Source organism: Halichoerus grypus, chromosome 3 (assembly GCF_964656455.1).
Source record: "Halichoerus grypus chromosome 3, mHalGry1.hap1.1, whole genome shotgun sequence".
NCBI classification, from domain to species: domain Eukaryota; kingdom Metazoa; phylum Chordata; class Mammalia; order Carnivora; family Phocidae; genus Halichoerus; species Halichoerus grypus.
In genome coordinates this window covers 160,385,484-160,403,943 of record NC_135714.1, presented here as the reverse complement: position 1 = coordinate 160,403,943, position 18,460 = coordinate 160,385,484, and the positions used below count along the sequence as shown (strand labels likewise).

At 45.4% G+C, this 18,460-nt stretch overlaps 1 protein-coding gene across 5 annotated transcripts in view; it reads right to left on the bottom strand.

The window, feature by feature from the left end:
- Positions 1 to 18,460, bottom strand: part of PEBP4 (phosphatidylethanolamine binding protein 4) — a 260,819-nt gene that overhangs the window by 92,831 nt on the left and 149,528 nt on the right. For all 5 annotated transcript variants that reach the window (XM_036075109.2, XM_036075108.2, XM_036075111.2 and 2 more), the window contains exon 4: positions 5,470 to 5,568. In XM_036075109.2, the coding sequence (XP_035931002.1) occupies positions 5,470 to 5,568 (99 nt within the window). The remainder of the gene's footprint in view (positions 1 to 5,469; positions 5,569 to 18,460) is intronic.

The following is an 18,460-nucleotide window of genomic DNA, read 5'->3' as shown; positions in this document are numbered from 1 at the left end:
CTTGAACACCGGGAAAGAGATATTATTATCATGCCCATTTTCATGATGAAGAAACTGAGGCTCAGAAATTCCCATGTGAAAGTGCCAGAGCCTGGAGCCTCCCCTGGTTCATCTGACCCAAAAGTACAGGCCTGGTGTCTGCCCCTTCAGGGTGGCCTTGTACAAGTCTGATCTACAACCAGGGCCCCCCTGCACTGTCCCCATCACCAAAGGCCTGTAGGTCTTTAGGGAGCCTTGCTGGTGTTCATTACCTAAATTAATGGACCCTCACAGTATAGGGCAAAGCATGTATGGACAAGTGCGCAAAGAGCAGAAAAACTAAAAATACAGGTCTAAATAAAGAAATTAATTAATTAATCCCATTTCCTTGGTTTGATCTCTTCATCTGAACTTGTGGTCTTGATAAAGATTGTTTATTCTTCTGTTTGTTATCATTTGCTTGCTTCTGAGCATAGATATTGAAATTGGAATATATATATATTGCATAGTATATACAATATCAGGATATATATAATATTCCAGTATTACACACACACACACACACACACACACACACACACACACACACACACGTCACGCACAGTATATTTAAATTTCTACAGGATCTGCTGCTCAGTTGGTTAGGAACAGGATAAATTTGCCGTTTTCTATAGAGCCTCTCTCTAGGGAGTCTTCCCCTTTTTTGCATATATAATTTCCTTTTCCTGTCGCAACCCTGAAGGGTAAGGATTTGTGTCAGTTTTACAGAGGAGAAGCCGCAGTCTCAGAGAGGTCAAGTAACTTTCCTGAGATCACTCAGGAGTGGAACCGATCATTCAAGCAAGTGTCCCGACGTGTGCTAACCGCATCACTGGAAAGCAAGTGGCTAAGATCCTTGCCCTGTTTATTTGGTTTACCATTTATCTTATTCACCTAACACACTGAGGGGTCCTTTAAGAAACAACCTCTCATTATGGAAAAATTCAACCCTTATAGAAAAGTAGACAGAATAATGGACTCTTAGAGGTCCTTTTAATTCCACCCAGAATTGGTTGCGCTTACAGCTGTCAAAGGTTGAGGGCACTGAATGAAAGGGAAACACGAACTTGCCGTTTTGCTTTCTTTCTTAAAACAAAAAAGATATTCAGGGCAAATTTTAGAATCATTGACGGTTTCTAGGAAGATTTTCTTTTTTGGAAGAAAAAAGGTACTCTTGTCTCCTTAATTGTTCTTTGTCACCAATCATGATATTCTTTGTGGAAGGTATTAATATACCATCTTCCTGTGTTCAATATTCCCATTAACAATAAAAAGTCTAATGAAAATATCTGCATGAAAAGCTCTGAGCACTAATTTCAGAGACAAATAGAAGATGAACCAATAAGCTTTTCTTCTGAAATGAATGATGCAAATTAATTGATATCTTAATTAGGCTTTAGCACAAAGATTATTAGTTAGATTGAATCAGAACTGAAAAACATCTTAAAGAAAAAGCCGAGGAGGACATGGCACTGAGGGGAGCGAGATGTTAGTTGTCAATGCTCTGTTCGAAATCTCTTTTGTTCAATGAGAGGTTTTTCAAAGAGGGGGCGGAGAAGGACAGCATGCTTTACCTAGGAGTCCCTGCCTGCCGAGGTCTGGCCAGCGTTGGGGACTGAAGCCTCGTCCTGCCCCTGAGCTGATGGGAGCCCACCTCTGTGGGAAGTTCTGCCCTGGGAGAGCCCCTGGTGCCCCTGTAATCCCAGCCCTGTGCTGCAGCCTCTTCCTCTGCCTCACCAGAACAGAAGCCCTTGGAAGGCAAAGATTTGCCCTGTTGTGTGCGCATCTGCAACCCCGGGGCCACTGCAGTGCCTGACTTAGGAACAATAAGGATAATGCTACAGCCAGCAATTATGTACAGCTTACTCTGCGCTCTGAGTACTGTTCTAAGCGTTTTACTTAAAAGAACTCATTTGAACTTCATAACAACAGTGTGAGGCAGGCACTACTGATTAGCCCCCCTTTTCAAGGGAGCATATTGAAATGCAAATTGAGTATCTTGCTCGCCAAGGTCACATAGCTATACTGGTGGATTCAGATTTGAACCCAGTCGTCCGGCTCCAGAGTCCTTGGTTTATACTTGCAAATAATGGTCAATCCATATTTGTTGAATTCAGCCAACGAAGGGTACCATGAACGCCTGGTTCCTACTGGTGGACTTCTCTCTAGTTTTTGTACAGGTTTCCTTTCTCCAGAGCTTTATCTCACTCAATAGTACACTCCTGCCGGCCTCCCTTTGGGGCAGGGGGCTGCAGATGTTCCCTGTATTCCTAAGAACTGACTGCTGTTTCAACCCAGACAGATGGCCCCCAAATTGTCCCTACTGAGGGGCTCCCATGGCCGTGGTTCCGCCCACCACCCAATTAGACCTGGGCCCCTAATATCACAGCCTGGGTTCCACCTTCATGGCCACTGCGAATCACAGGGCTATCGTCACTCTACCTCTGCTGTGACTTTATGGTGTGCCTTACTGTTGAGGCCACTGACTGCTGAGGGTAGCGATACTAGGTAGGGTTTACTCTTAACCTAACATATCAAGGGTTAAAATTACAGAGGAGTTCGAAATTCTTCCCAGGTATATTTGATTGCCCAAGATAGCATTCCCTGGGGAGGTTTCCTAGCAGCATCTATCCGTAAGAGGGAATGAGAAAGAGAGCCCTGGAATGGTAGGTGACCCACGGAGACTCTGCTTCCCATCTGACAGAGAGGGCACGGTGGGATGCCTCTTGCCACAGCGGAGTGGCTGGCTGAGATGGGGTGTGAACCAGACCATGTGGTCCGACCACGTGGTAGGGTGTGCAGTCTGGAGCTTGGGGGCTTGGGCTGAAGACCCAGCTCCATGACCCTCTAGCTAAGAGACTGCATCAGCCAGCCCCTCTAGGCTTCGCTTTCCCACCTCTGAAATGGGGATAATGCCTACGTCACAAAGCGATTGTGGGGCTCAAAAGGAAGTGTCAGAAGTGATTGTCACTTGAAAATTGCTCCACAGTTGGGAGACGACAGCAATGACCAAGGCATTCCGACGCTGAGCTCCGTGGTCTTCCTTCAGTTGGCTAAACTCCCTTCTGGAGACTCATTCGCTCCACACTGATGGAAGTGGTGCCTGGGCATCTGCATTTTAACACGTTCACCCGCGGATTTGAACACGCTCTAATGTCTGAGACCTACTCAGCCACAGCTAACGCCAACACAAAGGAAGTACTGCTGGGTTTGATGAGAGGCTTCCCTTTTTTTGGCCGAGGTCCACAGCCTGAGACCTAAACGAGCCTGGTTTTTATATTGGCCATGCAGCTGGAGGAATGTGGGGGCTGGTGGGCAGGCTGAGTGGATATAGCTGAGGAGAGCTGCCGCTTCCTGCTGGACCCTTGGATCAGGGAAAGGGGCTGAAAATGTGCCTGAAAGCCAAGCCTCCTCCGGTCTGAGCGGCAAGGCTGAGGGCCACAGCCGGGCAGGTGGCCCTGCTAAGCTCTGCGGCTTAGCAGTTTGCCGGCCACCTGCCACCTGGCACCTGCCACCCGCTCTGCTTCTCAGCTGGGCTGCTGAGAGCCCGTGTGTGTGCCGCGAAGCATCTGTGAGAGACACTGTCCCGAGGGCATGCTGGGGTGAGGGGATGGGCGGGGCGGGGGGCTTCAGGCTTGGAAGAGAGGCAGGCTCATGGCCCCAAGGTGCCCTCGATGCTGAAATGACTCCACCCACCACAGTTTCTGAAGTGTGCCTCAGAACTGCCCCATAGAACCCTCTTATGGACAGCCTGGTATGTGACGTCCAGAGCAATACTCCTTTCTTGAGAGCTTCGCCCCCTTGTGACGGCCAGGGAATCCCAAGTACAGAAAATGTCAAGGCTCTAGATTGGGGCAGGATCCAGTATCTTTCCCTTTGGTGCTCTCAGCCCGCTCCCTGCGCTGATGGCATGAAAATCCCCCAGATCTGCCCCTTTGCATGTTTATGGTGTTTCCAAGGCTCTTCACCAGGCCGAGGAGCGCTTGGTCGGGAAGGGTGTTGAACAATGCCCCTGCTTTCCCTCACGCACTGTCCAAGAAGCCACTGCCAGAAGCTTCCCTGGAGGGAGCCCTTTCCAAGGCCCTCTGTAGCCAGCACTGCCTCTGAGGATGGGCTGCCGACCTGAGCATCCTGTGAAGGGCCTGTGGTCACTGGGCAGGGGTTGGTTGACAGGGTGGCTTCCTCCCCAAGGCCCCCAGTCTAGGGGTTGTGAGAGCCCCTGTCTTGCTCAGGAGCATCAGTGGCTAGTTCACACTGATACCCCTTCCTCTGACCCATAGCAGTAGAAGGAAAAACACAAACTCCTTACACTTGTGGTACTATGGTTTCCAAAGTGCTCTCAGGATGCTCTCTCATTGGATTATCATGACAACCACACAGAGGAGGTAACATGGTTCCTATCTTACAGATAAACATGAAATGCCCAGAGGGACTCCGGGCAACTTAATGGTGATCATTGATTTGGGGACCAGCCAAACCTAGATCCAGACTTAGTCTTTCTAGTTCTGGATTCCCACTATCTTACGGCTTGATGCCTTTGCACACTATGCGAAGGCCATCCACGAGCTCTCTCAGCGCAGACGCACGGATGGCTGAAGCTAGCGTGGAATTTCCCAGAGTGTGCGGCCAGGCGATTGTGAGCACAAGATTCAATAGTCAAATGAGGTTGGAAAATAAATGCATACTATATAGTGCACATTAGAATATTAAAAGCTCTAAAAAATCCTTCAGTGAGGAATGGGATTAATACAGTGCAACCTGGAGTCTCCAAAACTTGTTTGGGAATAGAACCTTTTTTTCTTCCCCCACATAATGCCCGTTAACAATGCATCAGACTTGTGTTCCTCAGACCTACTCCAGAAGGGATGAGCCAGGCTCCTTCACTATTATGTGATGGCAAAGGGACACAGATGAGGGGAGGCCGCTTGTTTCTGTACAAAGGAAAGGACATCACCAGGCCTTCCCTGTGCCCCTCAGCCCATCAGGAGGAGAAGCTCCTGCAGGACCCCCCTGGCCAGCTCTGCCCCCTGGACTGCACAAAATCACCCCCGTGCCTTCGAATCCAGGCTCCTTGTGGTGGTGCGCTGGAGGCTATTGTTAAATTTTCAGAAAATTTGTGAGTTAATCGTTTAAATCATCAGGAATTCAAAATTGGCCATGATGGAAGTATTTACATTACAGAAATCAGCAAACATGACAAATTGGGGCTCTCCCCACCCGGTTTATCCTGAGAGTCCATTTACCTGTGCACCACTGATCCTGGATGTTTTTTGGAATTGTTAGAGAACTTGGAAGGGGCTGTGACAGCTGGAGGCAAGGGGCAACCTGACACGGAAGTCCTTGCTCTTCAGAGTCCCCAGCTCTCCTGAGTGAAAGCCGAGAACTGCACAGAACAGTCATCCTCCAGCTATAACCCCAAATGAATCAGAAAGTGCCGTCTGGCCTGCTTACCTTTATATCTGTTACCAGCCAGTGTCTCCAGAATTGAGCTTTGGGTGAAGACCTGCTCGGGGCATCTGGATCCACCATCACCAGGAGGTAGGTTGCGCCCTGTAACACATTCACCAGAAAGAAATGTAGCATCGTGACTAGAATTCTGAGAGGAAAGCTGCACGGTGCAGTCTCTCCTTTCATCTCTACTGCAGCCGAGAATGGCGGGCCGACCCCTGTAGCTTCCTACCCAGTCCATCTTTGTTCTCGTGACATTCCTCTTGTGTCACATGTTTACTCGCAGAGAAATGAAGTCTATTAAGTAGACAGCTGAAAAGCTTGGCTTTCCCTTTATGAAGAAGAACAAATCAAACAAGCATATTTACTAAGCATCTGGAAGTCCCTAGCATCATGCTAGGTGCTATGATGAGAAAATGAAATTTAAAACAGGGCTTCTGCTCTCAAGAAGTTTACAGTATGGTTGGAGCAACTTATCCATGAACTTGGCAAACACAGGAGAACTTAGTCTGTGTCAGGAACAGTACCAGTTGCAAGGAATACTAGGATTCATTCATACCTCAACAAGCATTTACTGAACACCTACTATGTGCCAGAAATCGTTCTATGGGCTAGGCATCCAACAGAGAACAAGACAGTGTGAGCCTTACTTTCAGGAAGCTTTTATTCTAGGGAAGAGACACAGATTTTTTAAAAACTCAACAAACAAACCCGAACCACAAGGAAATGTCCAATTGGGCTTAGTGCTCTGATGAAAATAAAATAGGGTGGGGGTGAGACGGAGCAAGCATTCCGAGAAGAGGAAGCAGCCACTACAAAGGCCTGCATGTGGGAAAGAGTGGGGGTTTGAGGAACAGAAAGAATACCATGTGGCTAGGGGTGAGCAAGGGGGACAAGGCCGGGTTGGAGAGGTGGGGGGGGCGGTGGCACAGAAGTCTCTGTAGGCCTTGGTAGGCGAGGAGGAGGGTTTTACTCTAAGTGCAATGGCGAACCAATGGAGGGTTTTAGCCAGCAGAGTGAGACGCTCTGATTTGTTTTTCCAAGATTGTTTTGGTGGCTGGGTGGAGAATGCATGGTTAGCAGGAGGTGAGAGATGGAGCCAGGAGGCCAGTCGGGAGGCTGCTGCGGTAGCAAAGGGAAGGATGGTGGCATATCGGACTAGAACGGGGTAGCAATAGAGAGATGCAAGGAGGTAGATTGGGGAAGTATTTCTAGGTAGAATCAATGGGATTTGCTGATGGATGGGACAGTTGGGCATTGAGGGAGTGAGGAAAGAGAATTTGAGGCTATCTCCTGAGTTTCTGGCTTGAGCAACTGGGTGAATGGGACCATTTAGTGACATAGAAGACCTGGGGAAGAGACTGTTTGAAAGGGGATATTGAGAGTTCTGTTTTAGGCATATTAAGTTAGCAATGCTTCTAAAAGTATGCAAGTCAGAGTCTGGAGTCTGGAGGAAAGGTCAGGACTGGATAGCTAAGTTTTGGAGACATTGACGTATAGATGGTCCTTAAATCCATAGACTAATGAGATTCCTCTTGGACGGATTAGACATGGAGCAGAAAAGAGGTCTTTTGAACAGAAAAGAGTTCTCTAGAACAGCTAATGTTTAGAAGAGAAGAGAATCTAGCAAAGGAGACTGTGAAGCCAGAGAGGTGGGGGAACACCTGAAGAGTAGGTATCATGAAAGCCGAGCCAGAAAGAGTTTCGAAAAGGAGGAGGTGGTCAACTATGCCGAATGCTGCTGAAGGGTAGAGGGAGATGAGAACACAGATGTGACAATGTGATCGGACAACTTGGGGACACTGCTAACTTGGAAAGACCAGTTTCAGTGGAGTAGAAAGGACTGAGGTTTGCTTGGGATAGGTGGAGATGAGACAGGGGATGTGGAATTGGGAGACAGTTCGTAAAGATAATAAAAGAAATTTTAGTGTGAGGTCAGCTGAGACATGGAGTGGCTGTTACTAGATGGGAAGGAAGAGTCAAGAGATCTTTAAAATTTTTTAAATTATTCTTTTAAGAGAGAGGTGACAGTCAGACATGTCTGCAGGCCACTGGAAATGATCAAGTAGAAAGGGAGACAGAGAGAGGTGACAGAGAGGAGAAAGGGGATCGTTGCAAGAGGCAAGACTCTGGAAAGGTGGGTGGGGACAGGATCCAGAGCAAAAGTGGAGGGACCGGCCTCTGGCTCAGATGGATACAGGCTCAGATGCAAGGGACCTGGAGAATGTGATGGTGAGGAATGAGGACACTGTCTTCTGATGACGTCTATTTTCTGTGAATTAGAGGCAAGGTCTAGGGGAAGACAGATTATAGGAAGTTTGGGGACAAGGAAGAAGGGGTGAAATAGTCATTTTGGAAAGTGAGAAATTGAATATAGCATAGGTTTATAGTAAGGTTCCTAGATAATATGACATCCCACATCTGTGTGCTTTTAACTGTTCAGGTGCAGTCGTGAAGTAAGTGGTAGCTGGGTTTCACGTGGACAGGGCCTCAGACTGGTCAGGATGCAGGACGAGAAGGGAGTGGGGGAGTAGGACGTGAGTGAGGCAAATAGAGACAAGCCGGGGCTCCTCCTCGTCTGAAGGCGACGTGGCTGTAGTACAATGTGTGAGTGCCTGAACATTTACCAAGTGCTCAGGGGACGCAGAGGACGGAGCCTAAACCTCTCTACCTCAGGAATCCAGGCCACCTTCACAGATTGTCTTTTGAACTCGATCTGGAAGAATGAGCCGGGTCAGGAAAGTGACTCTGTAGGCCAAGGGAAGGGTCTGTGCAAAGGGATGGGGAGGTTCGGGGAATGGCAAGAATCTTGGTGTGCTGGGACACAGGGCATCTAGAAAGGAATGGTAGGTGACAAAGCTGAGAGGTTACAGGGACTAGATGATAGAGAGATTAAGTGTCCTAAGTCATTTAGAATTTGTTTTGCCACAGGACCATTGAAATTGTTTGAATAGACCACTGACATGATTAAGTGTGTGCTTTGGGAAGGCACATGATAAACGTTGAGTAAAAAGCTGAAAGAAGAGCAACAAGAAAAAAAAAAGACAACTGGGATATTCTGAAGAGAGATCACAAGGGCTTGAAAATGCAAGTAGTAGTAATGAAGACAGAAAGAGGCATTTGTACTGTCCAATCAACAGCATGGAGTGACTGGATAGGGCCAATGGGGGAGAGGGAGACGTCTAGGATGACCCTGACATTCTATCTTGGGCAACTACATGGACGACAGTGCCATGAATATTAGGAGTAACACACTTGGGAGACCTTGAGTTTGGTGTTAAAATGTGCAGGCAGGGGCGCCTGGGTGGCTCAGCCGGTTTAAGCATCTGCCTTCAGCTCAGGTCATGACCCCAGGGTCCTGGGATTGAGGCCGGCATCGGGCTCCCTGCTCAGGGGGGAGACTGCTTCTCCCTCTCCCTCTGCCTGCCGCTCCCCCTGCTTGTGCTTATGCGATCTCTCTGTCAAATAAATAAATAAAATCTTTTTTAAAAAATGTGCAGGCAGGGGTGCCTTGGTGGCTCAGTCAGTTAAGCGTCTGACTCTTGATTTCGGCTCAGGTCATGATCTCAGGGTCCTGGGATAGAATCCCACGTTGGACTCCGTGCTCCACGGGGAGTCTGCTTGGGATTCTCTCTCCTTCTATCCCTCCCCCGCTTGTGCGCCGGTGCTCTCTCTCTCTCTAATAAATAAATTAAATTTAAAAAGAGAGAGAGAAATGTGAGGGGGAACATAGGATCATATCCCAAAGAGCCAGGGTGTGTGTGTGTGTGTGTGTGTGTGTGTGTGTGTGCGTGTGTGTGTGTGTGATTCCAATAGAATCCCAGAAGGAAAAACTGTATAATTGATACTCCCAAGAATAGGTTCTAGCCAAAGTAATAAGAAAGTAAAAAGAAACAAAGAATAATTACTGTAAAAGAAATAAAACCATCTATCCTCTTTCTGTCTTTTAATTAATTTTTTTTTCTTTTTGCAAGTGCCATGACTCCCTACATGAGAAATCCAAAAGGCTCAGCTGGAAACAGCTAGACTAATATTCAGTAAAGTGAGCTGTTACGAAATGCACACAAAATCAGTACTTATTAATAATGGCCAGAAAATACACTTTTAAAATCCCATTTATAATTGTAATAAAAAATATAAAATATCTAGGAATAAACTTGATGAAAAATCCAAGACTTAGACGAAGAAGCCAAAAAACTACTGATGTGCAATGAAAAGAAAACTTGAATAGATGTGGAGACACGCTATGCCTTTAAACTGAAAGAACCATTTACAAATATGTCGATATCCTTTAATTAATTAGCTAATTTAACACAAGTCCAATCAAAATCTTAAATAGATGTTTTGGGAACTTCATGGAATAATTCTAAAGCTCAGAATAGAAGAAAAAAATAATTAGCTGAAGCAATATTGAAAACTAGGGAAATGGTATTGATTTTGAAGATATTAAAACATATTATAAAGCTACAGTAATTCAAACAACGTGGTGTTGATTAAAGAACAAGTAACTAGAGAAAGCAAAGTAGAAAATCTAGAGAGAAACTCATGTTCTTAACATATGTGTATTTAATAGATGATCAAGTTCTCATTAAATATATGGTATTTAATATATGATAATGTTATTTCAAACAAGTAGGGAAAGGATAGATTATTTTTTAAGTGCTACTGAGACAATTGGCTCACCATGTGGAATAAACTTCAGTCTCCATTTCTTTCATATGCCAATTTCCAGATTTAAATGTGAAAATGAAAAAAAAATCTTTAAAAAGTGACTTAATGAAATTTAGTAAATTCATATAATGGAATACTCTGTTAGAATTAGATCTTTATATTTTAATATGGAAAAATATCTAAAATATACTAGTAAGTGAAATAAGCTGCCGAATAGTGTGAATGTTATCATCTAAAATGTGCAGGAAAAAAAACTTTATATATCTAACTATATATATATTTATAGATATATTTGCATATGCATAGAAAATGTCTGGAAAAGTACACACCAAACTGTTAACAGTAAATGGCATGAAGGAAAAGATTGATATATTTAACTAGATATAATTTTGAAACTTTTATGACAAAAAAAAGAAAGCAAAATAAAATTCAAAGATAATGCTGGGAGAAAATATTTACAAGATCTATGATAAAGGGTTCACCTTAATATGTAAAGTACTCTTTAAATCAATAAGAAAAAGAGTAATAACCCAATAGAAAAATAGATAAGCTACATGAATAGGCATAAATTCATAAAATAAGAAGTACAAATGATCAACAAACATATGAACAAACGTTCAATTTCATTAGTAATCAAAGATATGCAAATTTTATAAAATAAAATCCCATTTTGCCTGTGAAATTGACATATATATTTTTTATGTCTATTCCCAGAGTTTTTTAAGGTATGTGGAAACGAGGGGTAGGTTACAAAATCTTATGTAAGATATGATCTCATTGTCTTAGTTAACCAGAAGAGAAGACCAAAACTGTATATCATACACATATATACCCTTCGACGGAAAGAGGACCAAGAAAATCAGAACTGAAATGTTGACCATCTCTAAGTGATGGGATAATTATGAACTATATTCTTCTTTGTGCTTTTCTGCATTTTCCAAAGTTTGTGCAATAAAATGCACTGCTTTTACACATAGGAAAAAAAATAAAAGATTTGTACTTAAAAAAAGCTACTTAAGAAGTCCCCAAACCCTCATTTTCTTCCTGGTCAAACAATGCTCAGAGGAATTCTTCTCTATGGCAGCCATCTTTTCCTTCCCATTCCCCTCGTTCACTGCCCCTCCCGGTCCCCACCTGCAGCTCTCCCACACTGGTGTCTGCTTCTATAAGTGGTGAACCAGGAGACTGGTCTCCGTGGGCGAATCCCTGCTGCACGGTGCTCTCTGAGGTGGTTACATCCTGAGGTTTATCCTAGATCCCCTCCCTGCTAAGCAACCCCATAGCAGACCTCTTCTAAAACTCAGCAGGAAAGAGAGCGCTTCTGTGGTGATGGTCTTTAGCCTTCTCTCTCAATGCAATCAGGGAGCTGGTTTTCAGCCCTTTCAAAGACCCCAAATGGCAACAAAAGCTCCCTAGCAAATATTTAGCAGAGGTGGGGTGATGTTCAGCAGATAAATTGGGAAACAGGCTATTCAAGAGCTTGGCTTGTAGCTAGACTCCTTGAAGTCTGACCCAGGCCCCCGCTTGTTCTCTGCTGGTCCTTGGAGCAGACAGGCTGGCATAGGGCGGGGTGAAGGAGATGAGCTGGTCTCCGGGCACATGACACTAATGCCTGACCATGGTGGTCCATCCTCTAGGCATAGCCTAAGGAGAAGAATGTGCAATCAATACTTTCAACAATGGATTTGTCTCCAGAGATTTTTGTCTCCAGAGATTTTTGCACTTGCCACATGTCTTCTTGCCTGGGACAAAATTGTTTTGTACTTCTTTGGGGGTATCACACCGACCTAATGAATACCAGGCAAACAGTAGGTACTCATGAAGCCTTGTGCTGTGGGCTGGGGATCTTGGCTAAGTCTTTCTCCTCTATAGCTTTTTCTAGAAAACGAGGGGACTGATAGATGGTCTACTTACCTTCAGATTCTAACATCCATTCAGTGGATTCTGAGGTGTCTAGATATCATGTGAAACTAATCCTGCTTAAATGAGCCAACAGTCCCACTTCAGGGTATTTATCCAAAAGAATTGAAATCAGGACCTCAAAGAGATATCGGCACTCCCGTGTTCATCCCAGCATTATTCACAATAGCCAAGATGTGAAAAAAACCCTACATGTCCATCAATGGATGAATGGCTAGAGACAATGTAGTCTATACATACAGTGGAGTATTATTCAGCCTTAAAAAAGAAGGAATTCCTATCATTTGTAACAAAAGGAATGAACCATGAGGACATTATGCTAACTGAAACAGGACAGTCCCACAAAGACCAATACTGTATGATTCAATTTATATGAGGTATCTACAATTGTTGAACTCATGTAAGTAGAACAGAATGGTGGTTGCCAGGGTTGGGGGAGGGGGGAGTGGGGAGCAGCTGTTCAATGCGTACAGAGTTTGAGTTATGCAGAATGAGTATGTTCTAGAGATCTGCTGAACAACATTGTGCCTGTAGTTAATAATACTGTATTGTACACTTTAAAATCTGGTAAAGGGTAGATCTCATGTTCTTACCTCAATGAAGTTTAAAAAAAAAAAAGAAAGTAAATCTACTTGAAAAAAGCAGATGGAATCAATGTCCTTGTCAAACATTCCACAAATCTCAAGAGTTTGATTGTATGCTCTGCTGGTGAGGCTGTGGGGAAGTTTCCTGCATTGCTGTGGGGAAGAAAAGTGGGGGCAATTTACCTTGGGGCTCAGCAATCCCATTTCTGTGATTTGTTTCCTTCTAAAGATATCTGCACGTTTATGACAATTTGTATGTAAGGTTTTCATTTCAGCTCTAGACAGGGCTGAATAATAATAGCAAAAGTTGGAAATAACTCAAGTGTCCATCAGTTGGGGATTGGTTAATAAACACTGATACATACTCGCAATGGAATACTTGATAGCTCTTAAAAACAATGAAGCTCTCTAAGATCTGTTATGAAAAGCTCTGTAAGATAAATTAAGTGAAAAAAGCAAGATGCAGAACAGTGTATCTAGGAGCTCACTTTTAAAGAAGAAAGAGAAAATAAGATATTTCTTTACAGTGGCTTGTATTTGCATAAACAAACTCTGGGAGGATACTTTTAAAAAGCCAATAGAGGATGCACGCGGTGGTGGTAATAGGGGCAGATAGGATGGAGAGATGGGACGGCTATCTCTTGTATATGCCTGTTCTACCATCTTGGTTTTTGAGCCATGTGAATGTACAGTTGACCTTTGAAAAAACACTGGTGCGGTGGTGACCCCTTGTGCAGTTGAAAATCCATGTATAACTTTTGACTCCCCCAAACCTTAACAGCCTCCTGTTGACCAGAAGCCTTGCTGCTAACATAAAGAGCTGATGGACACATATTTTATATGTTATATGTATTATATACTGTATTCTCACAATAACGTAAGCCAGAGGAAAGAAAGTGAAGAAAATCATGAGAGAAAATAAATTTGGGGTAATGTACTGTATTGATTGAAAAAAATCTGTGGATTAGCGGACCTGCGCAGTTCAAACTCCTAAGGTTCAGGCGTCAACTGGATGACCTGCTAAGAATAAACTAAAATGGTAAAATAAAGAGAAATGTATACTAATCACATAGTATTATCCTGGAGATGTCAGCCTCTAGTCTCTCTCTCACTGGCTGAGAGGTAAAGAGGGATGGCCTTGTCCCTTTGCCGCAGGCAGAGCTCTGGGAATCCTCATTCTATTTGTGGAGGGCAGTTAGGTGAAGGGCAATGGATGGACGAGGGCTTGGGCTCCATAGCGCAGGGCGTGAGCAAGGTGCGGGAACCCATGTTAACAAATCATGGTGCTGGGACACCTGCGTGGCTCAGTCAGTTAAGCGTCTGCCTTCGGCTCACATCATGATCCCAGGGTCCTGGGATCTGGGATCGAGTCCCATATTGGGCTCCTTGCTCCGCGGGAGCCATTCTTCTCCCTCTCCCTCTGCCTGCGGCTCCCCCTGCTTATGCACTCACTCTCTCTCTGACAAATAGTTAAATAAAATCTTAAAAACAAAACAAAACAAAACAAATCATGGTGTTTCCAGACGATGGTGACGACACAGAGGCAGAGTTAGATCTGGATTTGTCCAGGTCAGTTTTTTAAAGCAGCTATATTGAAGTATAATTTCCATACTACAAACTTCACTCCTTTTAGGCATACATTTCAACAATTTCTAGTAAATTAACAGAGCTGTGCAACCATCACCACAATTTAAATTTAGAACATTTTTATCACCCCAAAAAGAAACCTTGTGCCATTTACAGTTACTCCCTGTTCTCTCCAACCAGCTCTAAGCAACCACTAATCTACTTTCTGTCTTGATAATCTCCTTTTTGCCTTTTCTGAACATTTCATGTAGATGGAATCGTATAATATGTGGTCTTTCGGGCCTGGCTTCTTGCACTCAGCATAATGTTTTTGAGGTTCAACTATATTATTGCATGTCTCAGTGCTTTATCCCTTTTTATTGCCAAATAGTATTCCATTGTATGGATATTGGTATGCATTTCATTCGTCCAGTTGATGGACATTTGGGTTCTACTTTTTGGCTATTTTGAAGGGTGCTGCTATGGACATTTGCTACAAGTCTTTGTGTGGATATTTGTTTTCAATTCTCTTGGGAAAATATCTGAAGTGGAATTGCAAGGTCATATAGTAAATTTATGCTTAACATTTTTAAAAATTGCCAAACTGTTTTCCAAAGTGATTGCACCATTGTGCAACCCCACCAGCAGTGCATGAGGGTTCCAATTTGTCCACATCCCCACCAACACTTGTTACCATCTGTTTTTTACACTGTGGCCATTCTAGCAGGTATCTAGTGGCATGTCACCGTGTTTTTAATTTATGTTTCCCTAATGACCAGTGATGTTGAGCACCTTTTCACGTTCTTATTGATTATTCATATATCTTTGGTGAAATGTCTGTATAAATCTTTGTCCCCTTTTGACCTTTCTTCTTATTATTCCAGAAGGAATTTTAATAGGTGTGTCCCAACTGCAGGCTGGGGAAATGGGAGCAGTAGAGAGAGTGGAACAAAAGGAGGGAAAGTGGGAAGAAGAGGCTATTGACTTTGAACTCTGCTCTAAAGAGCTGTCAGAGCTGGGTAGGCCTCATCTTTGAGCCTCTGGCTTCCGCCCTCAACCACCACCTGTACATGGGGTTGTCTACTTACTGCAGCTCACTGTGACACTGATTCTTCCCGCAGGGAAATGTCAGCCTCATGGGTAGCCACCACAGTCCCGGTGGGCAGAAAGCACCCAGTGACACTGACTCCCCCAGGCCTAACGAGCCAAGTCCTCTGTCCATTGCCCCACTGGCCACCTTCAGAGAGACTGAGCCCCAATCTCCCCTGCCTCCCACCCTGGTTTTTTTCAGCCAAAGCCTCCCCCACCGACATCTTTCCCAGACATTGGTCCTCCGCCACCCCATCATGCCCCAAATGCTCTTTTCTTCTCTGCCTCAGAACCAGTCCTCACTCCTCCTCCACCTCCAGACACGTCCACTGTGCCCTGCAGAAATGCCACCAAGGAACACGCCTCTCCCCTCTGTCCTCTGTCTCTCCATGAATCGCTCTACTTCTCTGCCTTTGCCTGGATCTCCCCTGAAGGGCCCCATCCCGTGAGCACTCTCCGGTGCTGGTGTGTGTTCTCTTGTGCCCCACAAACCCCAGGGTCAGGAGGCCAGGAGGTGGCACTGCTCCCTGTCGCCACATCCTTCTTTGTGGCTCAGGCCATTCAACCATACATCCTCTTTCCGGCCTGTTTGCTGTCCCCTATGATCTCACAGTTGCTCCTGCTCATTCATCGAAGACATTGGCACCTGCTCAGTCTTCTTTCTTCCCCCTGTCCCGCTGTCATCCCAGTGACCTCAGCAGACATGTGGAATACCCGTCCAGCACCACGGCCGCTCTGGTTCCTGCACCTGCCCCTCTCGGCAATCTTCTCTTTCTCTGTCTCAACCATCAACAGTCACACCCTCGTCATCCCAAACTGTTCCATCTCCAAAATTCACATGGATTCTGGCTACAACCCCCTTTCTGTTCAGCTTGCTTCTTCAACTGAGCCTATCACGATTAGTCTTTGACCTCAAGGGGCCTCCTGACCATAGGTGACAGTCCCCCCTCCCTGTCCACCAGCTAGCCCCCTGTGCTCGCCTGCTCCCCGCTTCACAGGCGGACCGCATATACCATTTCCTTTTCCTTACTTCCCGTTTACCCTTCCTAATTTTTTAAAGATTTTATTTATTTATTTGACAGAGAGAGAGAGAGCATAAGCAGGGGGAGTGGCAGGCAGAGAGAGAAGCGGGTTCCCTGCTGAGCAAGAAGTCTAATGCAAGACTTGATCCTAGGTCCCCAGGATCATGACGTGAGTCGAAGGCAGACACTTGCTTGGCCTACTTGTGCTCTGTCTCTGTCAAATAAATAAAAACCTTAAAAAAAATTAAAAAAAAACTTACTGAAGTATAGTTGACATACAGCACTGTATTAGTTTCAGGTGTACAACACAGTGATTCAACAGTTCTATACGTTACTCACTGTTTGCCACGGAAAGTGTTGTCACCATCTGTCCCCATACAGCGACATTACGACAGCGTTGACTGTATTCCCTGTGCTGCACTTTCATCCCTGGGACTTCCCATTTACTCTTTAACCCACTCTGCCCCCTCGCTTCTGCTACAGTCCTTTGCTAGTGTCCCCGACTCCAATGGGCACTTTCCAATCTTCGTCAGACCTGGCGTCTCCCTCTGTTGCGCTTCCCAGGGCATTTCAATGTCTTTTGTGATTCCAGGCCATTCTCTTCCCCATGGCTTGTTTTGCTCATAGCTGGATCCTAGGCTCTCTTCATCTGTTGCTCCTACCTCCTTCTCTGGAGCCTCCAAGCACAGGCACATTTATTCTCCCACACCCAGCTCTCCTCTGAGCTCCAGACCCTGTGCCCCATGACCCACTTCTCTCCCCGTGGAGAGGAGAGGAGCACCTCATGCAAGTCCCGCCCAACAACACCGGCTGGGCTTCCAGAGTTTTCTGTTTCCACGAATGAAGCCACCCCATCTGGTATTGTAAACCAGAAGCCCAGGAGTCATGTTCCAATCCATAGCAGTCTTATCAATTCTGCCTCCCAAGCATCTCTCAAGTCCGCCCATTCCACCCCCACCCTCTACCACTGCCATGTCCACCCTGGCTACCATCATCTTTCACCTTGTCTATTATAACAGCCTCCTAGCTGGTTTCTTCATATTCGCTTTGACTCCCTAATCAATTTCCCACCTGGATCCAGAATATCTTTTCAAAACACAAGTAAGATCATGCTATCCTGTTAATTAAAATCCTTCACTGGCTTTCCATGCATCCTTACTGTGTTCTATAAGGCCTTGAATAATCTGCCCCCCTGCCCACCTCTCCTTGTCATTTTGTGGACGTGTCCCTGGCACTCACAGGCCTTCCCTGTTTCTAGGGTTTGCCCTGCTCCCTCCCACTCACAGCCTTTGCATATGTTCTCTTTCTGTCTGGAATGTTCCTTACTCCCAGCCCACCCCCTTTAATCTAGTGAACTCCTCTTCATAATTCAGAGCTCAGTTCTGGGTGACTTCTCTAAAGAAGGGTCCCCTGACCCCTGTGTTCCATGTTAAGTTGCTTTGTTAAACATGCTCACATTTCCTCCCCTCAGACATCCATCTCAGTTTACAGTCAATAATCCATTCACGGGCATGAATTTTGGTTAAGTGTGCACGTCCGCCACCAGATTATACCCTCCCTGACAGCAGGGATGGTGTCTGTTTCTGCTCACCATTCTATACCCCGTTGATTATAGCATGTGGCACATAGAAGACACACAATAAATATTTTTGAATGAATAGATGAAACAAACATTGTAGCTGGCCCAGGTGGTTCAACTGTTTATTTGTTGGTTGGTTCGTTGGTTCATTCATTCATTCACTCATTCACTCATTTGGCAAGCACTGACTGAGTTCTTCCCATGTACTAAGCACCACAAGAGGGGCTGAGGATAAGAGGTGAGAGAGACATGGCCTCTGCCGCTGAGGAGACCATGGTTTAATGGGGAGCTGGATGCACAGGCAAGTAAAGCGAGGAGCAGGCACACTGCTGGGGCTGCAGGAGCCGGTCTGAGGAGGTGACCAAGTCTGCCTGCGCTGACCAAATAGAGCCTCCCCGCAGCGTCCTGGTGAAGGCAAGTCTGCCCAGGAGGGAAGCCATGCCAGGCAGAGAAACAGCACACACAAAGCCACAGAGATGTGAAAGGGAGCCCAGACTCGTTGTGTGTCTGGAGCCCAGAGTCCCTGAGGCCGAGGGGCTGAGGCCTGGAGGGGAAGCAGAGGC